This window comes from Cupressus sempervirens, chromosome 9 (genome assembly GCF_028749045.1).
Source record: "Cupressus sempervirens isolate cs-2001-9-10 chromosome 9, ASM2874904v1, whole genome shotgun sequence".
NCBI lineage: Eukaryota > Viridiplantae > Streptophyta > Pinopsida > Cupressales > Cupressaceae > Cupressus > Cupressus sempervirens.
Genome location: NC_143126.1, coordinates 679,721,660 through 679,736,654, shown reverse-complemented (window position 1 = coordinate 679,736,654; position 14,995 = coordinate 679,721,660). Strand labels below are relative to the sequence as shown.

The 14,995-nt window shown below is 33.8% G+C and overlaps 1 protein-coding gene across 2 annotated transcripts in view; it reads left to right on the top strand.

Annotated features, from left to right (window-relative positions):
• The window catches only part of LOC149540558 (putative serine/threonine-protein phosphatase 2A regulatory subunit B'' subunit TON2), a 148,592-nt gene that overhangs the window by 41,958 nt on the left and 91,639 nt on the right, over positions 1-14,995 (top strand). For both annotated transcript variants that reach the window (XM_089801639.1, XM_089801640.1), the window contains exons 3-6: positions 3,183-3,274; positions 3,477-3,539; positions 3,921-4,019; positions 5,047-5,205. In XM_089801639.1, coding sequence (XP_089657765.1) covers positions 3,183-3,274; positions 3,477-3,539; positions 3,921-4,019; positions 5,047-5,205 — 413 coding nt within the window. The remainder of the gene's footprint in view (positions 1-3,182; positions 3,275-3,476; positions 3,540-3,920; positions 4,020-5,046; positions 5,206-14,995) is intronic.

Genomic DNA, 14,995 nt, shown 5'->3' with positions numbered 1-14,995 from the left:
TTACAATTAACCTATGAATTGATTTGAATCTTTTAGTATCATTGTTCCAATTTAAAGATGGAAATGTAGTTAGAGATCATTCTTGCCCATTACCCACTCTGCTAGTAAGTGGATTTTTTCCCGAAAAAAGTGGAAAGAATATTGGTAACACCCTTTTCAGTATCTCAAAACTTCTTGCTTACTTTGAGTTGATCCAAGTGACAGTGAGAAGGGGGAGCCTTTCTTTTAAGATAGTAGTGACTTTGTCTCAAACATTGTGGTTAGAAGTCTTGTTTTGTGACAGAAGTTTTACAAACTGTTGGTTGCAAAATATCCACCCAACAAAAGTTATCTAGTTAAGTTGACGTGGCAAGTTTGTAAATTGGATTATATTTTCATTGCATATTGTGAAGCCAAATGTTTGGGATTGCAAATAGTTGATATCCATTGAATGAATAGCGTAAGTCCCCTAAGTTATTACCAGAAAATCACATTAGTTCACTAAGAGAGTATCCGTTGTTAAAGGAACCTTGAAATCATTTTATGATTGCTTAACATGAGAGATGACCTTATATCAAGAGAGGATTGAGTGTTTGATGTTTCACTTTGAACCTTTGAGTATTTGATTCTGTATTTTTTAGTGGAATAGAACTCACATCAACGAGTTCGAGCTGTTATTTTAAAAAGATGTTAGTTTTCAGATGGACTACTTCGGAAATTATTTACAAAATGAGCAAAGGATTTCAAAAATAAGAAACTAGCATACCTGGCAACTTTTGAAGAAGTGATAAAGACTAGTACCTAGTGAGACAGCCCTCCTGCCATTTTTACTTATTCAGTCGATGCCCTTTGTTTCCCCATTCGTGCCTTTAAATCTCTGTTTTTACTTTTAGTCAGCAAAGACATCAGCGGTCCCTTCATGCAGATGTGTTTTTGGATTATCTGGAATCTGATTTCTTCTGTTTTACACTTTCCACTTTCGCTCAAACCTGCACCTGTTCTTCCTTCTCATACAACACTACACTTGTTACGTTTTCACTGTTCTCAAATGTGGATGTGTAATTCTCCAATGCCCTGCTCTCACGTTTTGTCTTTTGGCTTCTATAAAGGTTATGATGTCTAATATAAGGGAGTTGATTAGTATTACAAGAACTTGATACCCAATAAAAGATTTTGCATGAATGTTATTCCAATATACATACATACAGACATATATATATGTTATTCATTATTTATGTCTTATACATATATTATTTACTTATTACTTAAGCATTTATTTTATATCTGTTTATAATAATCATTTATTTTATATATGTTATTTTAATTGATTATATATTATATACATATTTAGTTATAATATTGTAACAACTATTTATCTAAGTGGTATTAAATATCACTAATTGTTTTCGACAAAATACAAATTGAATAAAATTAAATCAATTTTAGTTGTAAATATGCTAGTATTTGTAGAAGTAAAGATCTTTCTAATGACTATGATATTTAAATTTAAGGAAAATAATGGTTTGTTTCATGGCACGTTTAAGTAGGTGGTGTTTATAATAGATTTAGAAAAATAAAATTTGAATTCTCCAGATTGAAATAATTAACCAATGTTAGCAAGATAAACAAAAGAATTCCAATCTATTAATCACACGAGTAACTCATCTCATGCCTTATCAAAGAAATAATTTAACTTGTAAGAATTGTAATGATGATCCTATGGTGAGGGTTGCTTCACTTTTAATTCATTAATTTAAGATCTTTTCCTCCCTTAGTCACTTAGATCCATTGACCCATCCATGCTAATTAGGCTTATATTGACCAAATATGGTTGACATCACTTTTAGATCTATTGATCCATCCATGCTAATTAGGCCTATATTGACCAAATATGGTTCACATCACTGGCCATAAATGTTGAATCTTAGTATTGTTGTTTTCTCTCTTGTACAAAACCAATTTCACTGCCCACGCTGGCAATGTCAACATTTTTGAGCTTTGACTTGAGGCTTGGTATGTATATTTTGACCCTGATCCATGTTTCATTTCTAGGAGAATAAGATGAATTCATCTCCGCCTCTGAGAAACACAATATATAACCATGATTATCTTGTTTTCCTCTTACGGTGACAATTTTTTTAGTAAGGAATGTGCAAGTGCAGAAATGGTAGACCCAGAGTTGAGGATTTTGTGCAGACTAAGATCATAGCCTTAAGAACAGGTGCCTACCTGAACTTGTAGGCTATCTATCTTATTCCAAAGTTATATCCAAAGTCATAGAACCTTATGATCTAGAACCTCTAATTAAAGTGGGAGATTATTCAACCAATGAGATGTGCCTAAGTATGTATCTATATATCTTCACCTTTCTAAAGTCCTTATCTTAATACATATGGACATTATGCTAATACACACACACTCTGAATTACCAACATTTTATGTACATATAATATTTAAAAAAAATGAATATTTATTGGCAAGTATTCAGTCTAATAAACCTATATTGATAATATTTGTTTATAAGTATCAGTTTAGGGAAAATATTATGGCCTCTTTTTGCCAAATATTTATTCATCACCCATTTTCTAAAATAAAATTCACCATTGACAAAAGTATCCCTTGACACTAACCAATATTTTGTCTGAAAGTCATGTTGTTTTTAAGCATATATTCATCGTACATATCTTGTCTTCCCCACTCTAAGCTAACATGAGTCAATCACATTTAATTATTCCACTAAATTAGAATTTGGACCTTATTAGGAGATATATGCACACACCTTTCTCAAAGAAAGGCTGAAGTCCCTGAAAAACCCTTTGAACCTTCAACAAAAAAATAGTATAGTTTTGAAGAAACTAACCCCAGTGTTTTTGTGTGTCTATTATTATGTGGCTATGACCTTCAAGTGTTTAATGTATGGGCTAGACTAGCATGTGATAGTGTTTCATCCAAAGATAAGGTGAAACTAGGGAAGTTTATCTAGGTTTTGTGAACCTAATTAGACAGAAAAGAACAACTTGCTGTTTTCAGTGCAAACAGATGTTTTCTCGACTATGTCGAGCTTCTCTTGTTCTTCTTGTGATTACAATTTTTTGAAATAGTAATTTGAAGATGCAAATGCAATCTTAGTCATTCAATTTTTATGGATAGATTTATATTGAAATTTCTAAACTTGGATGGGAATGGTGCTTCTATTTTGGCAGAACTGGAAACAAAAAGGATTCTTCTTGAACTTTTCAAAGAGCGACAACAGAGAACTGCAAATACTGGGACAATTCCAAGCTTCTATAGAAAGGCAAGCATAATAAGTGTTTGATACTTATGCATCACAGGGTAGTTGTTAGATGCTTGTGAAAACAATTTATTGTGTACTACTTTGCAACTCGCAATTATGGCTACCTATCCATGCCTTGCCCATTAATTTGATCTAGATTTCATATTTCTTACTATGTTGTAAAAGCTACCTTGTCATGGCATTTGGTTTTCAAGAATTGCAGAAACCTTCTGAGGGATCTATTGCATCTAGGGTTCAAAGACTGGCAAAGTTCAGATTTTTAAAGGTATTATCATCCCGACTTCTCTAGTTACCATTTCTCGTTAGTATTTAATGTTCAGTTTTGTAACTTTATTAGTATTGCTAGAATGGACAGTTACTAAATTGCCGACACAACTCTCATAATTGATAAAATTTTATGAAGGCTCTAAGATGCTGTTTGTAAAAGATTGTGGAAGTTATAAATAAATAGTGTATGTGAGACAAATATGTGCATTGCAAAATGGTTTTGAATGGATATCTGTGCATATTAGAGACAATTCTAGAATGGATTAAATGCATACTAAAATGGTTAAAAGGTACTCTGGGAAGTATGAATTGGCATTTCATCATATAATGTAAATAATGTCCAATGTCATTACATACATTCTTTATGTTTTGTTTGCAGAAGCAATCAGATTTATTATTAAATGCAGATGATCTAGATGCCATGTGGGTATGCTTGCGAGAAAATTGTGTCATTGATGATTCAACTGGAGCTGAAAAGGTTTGTTTGCATTAGTTCTTTTTCATGTTGTTCAAATTGAGAATATTTGTCATCCAAGTGATTGAATTAATTTTTTGTGCTCTTTTAAACAATGGATTAAAATTTTAAATATCTATCAGGGTTGTTTATGGTCAGGCATTCCTTTCATAGATCTAATTCTTCGCAGCCTCACACAATAATCCCAAAACAGGTTGCATTGTTAATAATAATTATCTGTAGCAAAAGATGTGGCTTCTCTAGTGAAGCAGTGTTATTCATTTGGATTGCAAGGTGAGATTGCCTGGGTGTTTAGATGTCCTGATCTCCTTTATTATTTGAAGATAAATACCGAGGCATTGCAGTTAAAGACAACACATCATCCAAGGAACCTGCAACAGTTCAATATAGAAAATATTGTTGGGAAATAAAAAGTTGTAGTGCTTACATATTCATTCCTGTAGAAGTGTTTTGAGTTTTTTCTTAGAAGCCATTTCATGGTGTGCACATTTCAGAGACTTTACTAGAAAATCAAGTTGTTGGTTGTGTTTTACTCAAATAGAAAGAATTGACAATGCTTTTGTAGCTCTCTTGTTGACAAAATGGGGTTCCTAAAAATGATGCTTATGGTTGACTCCTCTTGATTGCATCAGGCTTGTGTTTTCGCTGTAAGTTTTCAGTAGATTACTAATCCAGCCGATACACGTAGGCCTTATGTACACTAAAACATTCACTGTGTACATGGCCTTGTTTTAATTCATGTTCTGGCCATGAGAGTGATTAAGCCATAAATAGCTTGTACCAAACTACACAGCTTTATTTGATTTCTTCATGTGTAATAGTGTCAGTTCCATTGGGAATTTTTTCCAGCATGCATTCTTGATTGTTCATTCTTTCCTAGTGTGATTGCTTCATAGATTACCTTTTTCTCCATACTACATATAAGTTCGCATAGTGTTTTTCTAGTGAATATGGTTTAGCTACATATTATTTATAGCAAAATGTCTGTTGATTCTAATATTATCCTTTGCTATTTTTTGCTTGGATGCAGATGAACTATGAAGATTTTTGCCACATAGCATCTATGTGTGTAGATCAAGTTGGTCCAAAATGTCGGCGTTTTTTCTGTCCATCAAATTTTATGAAGTTTGAGAAGGACGAGTCTGGAAGGATAGCTATCTTGCCATTTTACCTTTATGTCATGCGCACGGTATGTATTTTAATGATCTTTTTTGCTAATAATAGCAGTAGGGAGAATATATATTCTAGATGAAAACAGTTATAATCAACAAGTAATTAGGCATATACGGCTTGCCTCCTACTTAAATATGCCAAGTATTTTAGGATAGGAATGACCATGTATTTTCTGTTTTTTGACTAGTTAATTATTTGATTTCTTTGTTTTTTCATCATGATGATACTTTAATAGAACCTATTTGTTTCTCTGTTTTATGAAAACCAGAAGGGGATTCCTATTTATAAAAAATATCGTAGGGAGGTTTTCTTTAGTTTTTATTTAGTATTGACTGTTATTAAAGTATTATTTTTTGCGTAAGATAAGTTATAGTATTTATTTCTGGTCAAATGTTGGAGGGACAGATTTATCTTCATTGTTCTTATTAGTAATTCTGCAAAAACTCAAACACTTTTATTTGTTTTGTAATGTCCCCTTTCTGGCACATAGAGTATGAGGTTTTGGTTAGCCTATTTCTCCATGGTTCTGTAGGCTAACTAGAGCATTTAAGGGATCTTGTGGACGTTTGGCTTAGACAGTTTCAATTGCAGGCACATCTGAGGTGTTTTAGTAGGGTTTTTGGACACTACCTATTTACAGTATGTCAGTTGGCCAGTTCAGTATCTTCAGTGGGTCATGGTTGATATCATGTCGATGGTGGTGGTTTATTAAGAGCACATGATTATACTGGGGGGGGGTTTGAATCTGTATAATAACAAATTTGCCAATTTAAAACTTTTTATCCAAATAATAACCTCAAAGAGTGAAATAAATAATTATGCACATGAACACAATAACACAATTTTTACGTGGAAACCCAATGTGGGAGAAAACCAGGTAAATAATTGCTTTTATATAAACTTGTTCTTTTACATACATTTATAGGCTCCAACCTACTAGAGGCTACGACCTCTATTTTTATGAGCACTAACTCACTGGAAGCTCCGACTCCCACACTTCGCGGGCTTCAAACTATTGGAAGCATGTACTCCCATTGTTGTCTTTGCGAGCACCCACCCACTGTACACAAACTTTTTCTCCACCTTGATGATGTTGTATACTTCAACTGATGATGAACATCGTCCTTTCAAAAACTTTTGTTCTTTAATCTTTTATATATTTATATATAAATCCTTCCTCATATGTCCATATATTTTCTTCAATACTATAATCTTTATTGTGATCAATAGCCCTTTGTACATATAGCTTTTTATTCTTTCAATTCACATTGTACTCTAACTTTCTCATATTATTCTTCTGCTATATTCACATATTTATATCAGATGTGATAAATCTGAATATATATTTTCTTTTTCTCCCTTGTACTACTTTCAACCAGTTATTTTTTCTATTTCATTTCTTCTTTTTTGAAAATAAAATAACCTCTATCTATGTGTTGTGTTCCTTCTGAATAGACGTGCCTTCTTATATGGCAAGGCTTCTTTAAAGTTGTGTCTCTTAGGAACAGGTATCAAACATTTGTTAAAAATTTTAAACCTTTGTTTGAATAAGTTAATTATCTTGACTTTACTTGCTGCTTTATACAATAATTTCATCAATCATATGTTTTTAAAAATGATCATCATTTAATATTCATTCTTTCTTGTTTTTATTAGACTCAGTTGCCATCTTCATCTCCAGCGCATCTTCTGATTTATAGCCGTCTTTTTTGTTTCCATGAATCATTGTTTAAACGAAATTGCTGTATACAATTCCAACATAATTTATTATGGCTTTTGATATATGCCACACTTCGTTATCATTACGTCCTTTGTTATTGCAATTGAAACATATCATTTTTTTATTGTTGTATGCTGAGTGTAATCTTTGGTTTATAAAAACATGTTGATACTAATCTTCCAACCTTCCACATAGTTAGTGGGTTCATCATTTTTCTTTTTCATATTTCTTCTCTGTAATGCAAATCTATGGAAATTTATTTCAGTGTTGCACGATATGAAAATAATCATCACTTCAATTAATCACTGCTTCTAATTTCTTACTACATCCATTATGGAATCACGCCTATATGAATTTCTTTCCAAACTCTTGAACGCTTTCCAATTTTTGTTAATCTATCACAGTCGCTATATATTAGTCTCTTTAGCGAGTAATCATTGTCTATCAATGTTACCGTCAATTGAAACCCACGATGACTTTTGATACCTCTGCTGCACAATCTGTCTTTGATTCATTTCATTGTGCCTAGTTTTCGCGATGATTCCATAGTCGGATTCACTCTTACTGTTGTGAATAACTGGCTTTCTCTATTGTTCAGGACCTTTATTTTGAATGCTACCTTTGTATACACCCGGCGACTGTCCTCTAGCCAACACACAATGCCACTGTGCATTAATGTTATTTTTATATCCGAGTCGCTGAACTTTCTGCAGAACACAATCTGTTACTTTATCCTTCCTTTTGCCTTATTTGGGGATTGACTTCAACATATTCGTTGTTATTTTTGGAGTTGCTGCATGAAACCCAACGCATATCTTAATGAAGTTGTCCATTAATATTATCGCTTCTCTAATACTTCTTTGCCGTCAATTCCTATTTTGTCTTTCTTATCTTGTTTCACTAATATCTTTCCAATGATTCTCTCATACTCATCTTCGAAAGCCCCAATAATAAGTTTGACTTTAATCGCTGCCTGTCACTTATTCCATAAATCCAACTGCACATGAATTCTGATTCATATTCATCTCTGTATAAGGCTGAATGTTTGCTCTTTTATCACTACATCTTATAGTTGTTTGGAATATGTAAAGTCCCCAAGTAGGGATATCTCCAAATTTCCTTAATTCTTTAGATTTGTGCTATTTGATAGTCATAATCATTATACTGCTTAATGTTTTTTCTACATCTGTACTTATCTCTTAATTTTTGGTTGCAATTAAGATACTGCTACTATCTTTGTAGACTATTTTATAGATTCTCTAGCCTTTGGCTCGTACTACTTGTTCTGGTGCTTTTGGAAATTATTATCACTTAAACAAATTCTTAGTGTTCAATATCCTTGAGGAAGTTCCATTATTCTTTGCACCTTTTATGACTATTTGGCTTACATGACTGTTGTTACTGTGCCTTTACTCTTTAATGGTGGCCTCTGCATAATTCTCGTGTATCCTTCTTATGACAGTCAAACCTTCTATTGATTTATTTGTTTAGCATTGATTGTAGACTTTGGTAATACTCATTTATCTTGATCTTTTATCTGTTTGTTGCTTCTCAGGATGTAGTTAATTGGTTTTATTATGTTCAGACGAATGATATATTGCCTATCTTGTCTGTGATTATCAACATTTCCAGCTACCATGATCCTTGTTGATGGTGTCATCCTCAGTTCACTGTCAATGCTATTTCCTTGCTTATGATATGTTCAATGATATAAGCTTGTAATCACACCGTGTGTTGGATGATCACATGGTATTGATATTCGTCCACTTGGCTGGGTGCTCAAGAGCTTGTCATTCATTCTAGATGTCTTTCCTGCACATGGATGCTTGTTACCAAAGTCTGGCTGAGACTCTAACCCTCAGTATTCTGCTCTGATGGTTCCTCTGTGACTGGACAATACTCTCTGCCGAGTATAAAGAATGAACCACGTCCTCCCTTATATTCTGTGTATATCTTTTCTCCCTCCATTGCTTGCCTAAATGTTAAGTTGGGCGATGGCTGGAAGTCTTTAGGTGCTGGTTTTCTTATGTCAGAAGATTGCCCTTATTTATGTTCAATGGTTGACCTCACTCTATTGGTCTCTGTATTTGCCATAAATACTGGGTACTATCTACCATGTTACCGCTGGTCTGCTATTGACTAGTCTTACGTCCATGCTGGCAGACATCTGTATTTTTGTGTCTTGCTTTTCCCGTGTATTCCTCTTGTTATATCTTTCCTGCGCATCCCCCCGTTTGTGCAAAGTCTCCACCTTTCTTTTTATGGGTTTTTATATTTGCAAGAGACACGTCTCTTTACTCTTTACTCAAGCAATTAGGATTATATATTCCTTAAATAGAATATAATTATCTTTTCAACCATCGACCATTACTAATAATATATCACTATTTAAGATAAATTATTAATTATATTGTTTTATTTATTCATATTAATATTTTATTGTTCATATTATAATATAATGTCATATATTATATTATAATAATATTTTATCTAATATTATTATTATATTACTTTCTTCATATTGTATCCTCTTGTCTTATTATATTTATAATATAGACAATTATTTATTTATTTAATAATAAATTATATTATAATTCATTATTAAATCGATTCATTTATTTTATTATTAAATTCTACTGGCAAAATAGGGGACATGACAGAATATAAGACAAACTTATTCATCTTCTCTAATGAATATTTTATTCATCTATGCCTTATATTACTGCTTTGACATCCATTCATAATTAATTTTAATAGTCCTTGGTGCCAATTGTAGATCGATAATACTTATTGCTTTTTCATATATGTCTTCTGTGTATGATGACTATGTTCCAATTATACTTCACTATCTTTTAAACCACTGTATTGTCCTCCTTGTAATGAATAAATTGTTTGACGTGCATACATATGCCTACTTCTTCACGCAACGTATCATGCTTTACTTTGATTATCAATAGTTCTGTCACAATACATCTAACTGTGTATTGCTTATGTATTCATACTTAACTTCTGAAATTGATTATGATATTAAACTTTATCTTTTGGTTCTTTGAGTGGTGATTAATATTATACTTCTTTTGCTCCATATTTTTTGTTCTTTCATATTATTATTAGAGTTTAAACTTTTAATTTTAACATTAATATCATCTCTTCATATCTCTGTTGTTTATATGACTTTTCTTATATTTTATTTGATTGTAATGCATATGGTATAGCTTGTACTGTCCCTGATATTAGACTTCTTATTAATGACAACCATATGCAAACCTTTGACATTGGTGATGCTTGTAAATTTTCTGCAAATTTCTTATCGCTGATTCAGACTTTTGGTTCAGTCTTTAAATGCTGAGAATGGTCTTCAATGTTCTGAATATTTGTTGAAGTTAACACGTATCTTGATGCAGATCCAATAATGAATAATATACCTTTGACTGTGAGGGAGTATCTCTGATATGATTTGCAGGATATAAATGCTTAGAGGAGCAGACTTTGTTGTAACTGTGTGTCCTCAATCTGCATCGATAAACTTCCTATATATCCTTCTTGAAGGGTATGCCCCTCAAAGGGACATAACCCTTCGTAAACTTGCACTAACTAAACTCCTAAGTTGGCGATTTGGGAAGACATAACTAATAACACCTAACTAACCAATTGTTAGTTTAGTTAAGCATTATACTTGTTGCTTCATGAGAAGTCGCCGGCTCCTAGAGTTATATATAATGCTAGTTTAGAGATATATCATAATGAGAAGAGGAAGTACGGTTTGTACTATCAGACCTGTAGGTGATCAGGTTAATATTCTTAACAATGCTGATCAATGACAATCCTCTGTATCATTGACATCAATGACAATCTTTTCATCAGTTTAATATAGACTGGAGATTTTAATTATCAATTGGTGTTATTTATCAATCTATTGATAAAGTTAAGTTATAAAGTCTAAAAAATATTTAAACTCTATTGATATGGAGAGTAAAGTTAAAGTAATTAAATATTAAATGTTCCCCTTTATTAAACTGGGAGGCTTAAAAATACAAAATGATGTATTTCTAGTCATCCCACATTGCTGGTGAAGTGCATGAGCTATCTTGCAGGTGACAAAAAAGACTCTTAAGGGCTCATTTTCAGTATGCGGGATTAATTTGCCAATTTATGAATTGTTTGGAGAGTTCATCAAGGGTTTCTAAGGACAAAATCCCTCATGAGAAACAATCTCTGCGCTATTGAAAGATACAGTCTAGAGATTCGATTGGTAAAAATCTAATCTTTCAATATAGCTGTTTACTTTCATTTGATATAGATTCAGTTGTCCAGAAGGGTTTGATTTGAGAAGCAAAATCTTGTGCTGTGAGCAAACTGCCATTAATGGTAGCACTTATTCAGCAATTTTCGGCCAGCTCATGAATTCTGAACAAGATTGAAACTCCTCTGTGAAATGCCATACAAGCCTGAGACATGTTCTACATGCCTAGGACAAAGCTGTGCTAGTTTTAAAGACATATGCAGTGAGTCGTACAAGTTTGGAATCACTTGGAGTAGGGCCTTACAGGTCTGGATTTTTTTAGATGAGTGTTGTACAAGTCTGCAACCACCTAGAGCGTGTTGTACATGCTTGAAGGGTTTCGTACATGGTCTGAAACACTCAGGTGAGACATCATGGGTTTTGGAGGGACATTATTGCTTTAGTCATATAGGGCTGAACATTGTGACTGAAGTGGTGGTATATGATATGCCATTTCATTGTAATCATTGATTGAGAAAGCATAGAAAGATCTAATGTCAATGAATTTCAGTATTAGAATAGAAGTTGGTTTTTAAGATTGTTGTTGTTAGTATGGTAGTTGCAAAATAAACATCTTTGTTTTTGGTCAATTCAATAAAAATTCTAAACAATTGGACGATAAAATAATGTGAAACAAACTATACTCTAAGGGTATCCATTTAAGTGGTATTGGAGTAGTGTATCCTACCACCTTGAAGGGTACATTGTGAGGGCTCAGTGATATGGTGGGGTATGAATAACCATTTATTCACCATTACAATACACGGAGAAACAAAGCTGTATTAAATAGAGGGCCTAAAGAATAGAGATTTTTGGAAGAACACATGCAAGTGAGGAGAACATAGGGAATATAGGGGAACATAATTAATGCTATAAGGGCGAGAGAAGAGAACTAGGTAAAGATAAGATAAATATGTTAATGTCCAACAAGACACCAAAAAGGGCAAAGAGTCTGTCAAGAACAAGAAAAAGGGGCCACCCCATAGCGGGGTCACCAAATGGTGCTCGAAGAAAGAAGCAACAACAACTGAAAAATAAACAAAGAGAGGGGTCCAAAAGGAAAATCCTTCTCAAATACTGCTAAGTGTTCTGAACAACTGTAGAGAACCTCAAAATTGAAGGCTAAACAAGCACTAGTTGAAGCCCTAGACCGCTATAGAGTGATCTTGGGAGACGAGGGTCTTTGTTGATAGGAGCCTGTGTTGCATTTCACAAATCTAGAAGAGGGGTCAGGGCCAAGATAATGTTTGGTGCCATATGTTGTGTGAGGCCCTGTAAAGAAGGAAGTAATGAGTTGACAAGGATGAGGTGTCACATAATTCTGATACTGGAGTTTGCTGTGCCAGAGTCTAGTGGCTTCCTTGAGATAAAGGGCAACATACCTTTGGTTCGTATATTTGAAGGTGGAGAGCGACTGTTCTTCCTTGAAGAGACAATAGAACCTCTCTCTGATCATGTAGCATAAATGACAACGAAAGATGAAGTGCTCCTATGACTCAACCTCCCCGATGTTGCAAAGATGACAAATCTTGTATACTTAGTCGATAGGGTGGTTGGTTTCACATTGGAGTCGAAGAAAGCCCACTCTGAAAGAACCAATAGGAATTTGGAGGGGATGTGACAAGTGGTAGGATAAGTAGGAAGAGAAAACAATGAGTCCATCCTTTGGCTCCAATAAGTTCTTTGCATAGAAGGCCATCTTAGGGAAAAGACCCCCATAGGGTCCACCCAAATAGTGTCAACGAACTACTTGTATATGTCATCTTTGATGTACCTATTCAGCTCCTAGCGGGGAGGAAGAAGAAGGGGAGGCACCAAGAGAATACTAGAAGGGAGGGAGGCGATCCATCTCAATCCCAATGGACCCAAGGAGTGCCGAAGTCTTAACAAACCATCCATGAGCCCAACCACATGAGACAATAGGATCAACAATAGACTTTGAAGAACAACATGCAATGTAAGGATATGTGGCGTCTATGTCCTGATTTAACAAAGCCTTGAAAGTGATGGAGGTACTAGACTAGATCAAGGATTGCCTTAAGCTTGAAAGGACAAACTCCAAACTTTTGCTAGAATATTGTTGTGCGAGATGAATTGCTTGCATTAGATGGATGTGTCAAACGAGGAGAATCTAAACCTGCTTGGTGGAAGCTCGATCAAAATCCAACAAAGGACCCTGCATTATCAAACAATAAATAATAGTAGGTCTGATTAGTGTATCATAAGTGTCAACCTAGACAAAATGTCTTGGAAGTAGTGCCTAAAACACTCTCAGTCGAGGATGGCCAGCAAACCCTACCCCTCATCCATTCACAATTGAAGAGTGGGTTTCATGGTAAAATTTAAAGCAAGGGCCATAGAACTTGACGCTTAGGTATGTGTATGAGGAAGAGAGCTTGACTTGTAGACATTTGAAGAAGAAATGGAGGCGCGAATTCTTAAGTGCATTGAAGATCATCACCTTGATCTTCCCCAAATTAATTGCCAAGTACTGCAACTTGCAAAAGAACACAAGGCCATTCAACTATCTCTACAACCCCTTCGTAGGGGAGGCCAAAAGAGAAACATCATCCATAACAAGCAAAATAGAGATGTAAACCTAGTGAAGAAGGAAAACACCCCATGACAGAGTATGGTGTTGAAGTAAACTCTCGAGCTTATCAATGTAGATATTAAAAAGAGCAGTGGCAAGGGGCAGCCTTGCTTAATTCCAATAGTACTCTTGATGAAGTCAGAAATTCCAGAGGAGGTCTTGAGATGACCCAAAACCATCTTGTAGTCTCATGATAGCCGCTAGTTAGATAATATCTATACATATATATGTACAATTGTAATTTCATTATGTGTGTGTGTGTATGTATACTTGATTACATATATTTGAATTTACTGGTTTCGATTAAATTTGCAAATGTATGAGATTACTCTTATTACAAGTGTGGGGTACCTTAAATACTTCCTTTTTTATTCATACACTTAATTTATAAATGTCCAATAGAAACTAATGCACATTCGTCCATTGATTACCAGACAATGAGATACCTACAAGTTGTGTGCTTGCAATAGTGTATGACTTGCTTATCCCAGGTAGCGTCTCTCTTGAGGAGATCAATAGTATCTTGTGTTACTGCGTTTTGAACGTTCTGAAATATAGGAAAGGGCTATACATTGTATCAGCAATGTATGGTAGGAAAGTATGCTATTTGATTCTTAATACTCTCCCTCATGATTTTCAAGCTATGTAATACCTTCTTAGTGATGATGAGAGAAACAATAAAAAATGTAGTGATTGATGCCTTCTAGAATGGAAATCAATTCCAATATATATAATTTGATGCTCACTGGGAAAGAGACATGTCTCTTAGACACAATATATAGGAATTAATTATCAATAACATACATACTATGGTCTTATATAAGTGGTATTAAAATAATATTAGATATTACTTGGTTTAAAAGACTAAAATATCAATATTATGATAATTAGACTATTAATAATGAAAACATATTTAATTTTAATACGATTTTACAAAAATTAAAAAGTTTTGTTGCAATTAAAACAATGATATTTCTAGGCAAGAGCCTACAACGCAATGGTAATTTGTGAGCCTCTTATCAAAGAGGTCTTTGGTTCGAATCTACTTACAAATTAATAAATAATAATAATAATTAATCTTGGCTTCGGCCTTTTACTGGTAAAAAAAACAATGATATTTCTTTTTCAATAAAAAGAAAGGGGTTTTTATGGTCTTCAATTTTTGTTGTTGTTGCAATTAACAACAGTTGTTGATATCCCTGAGGATCGTT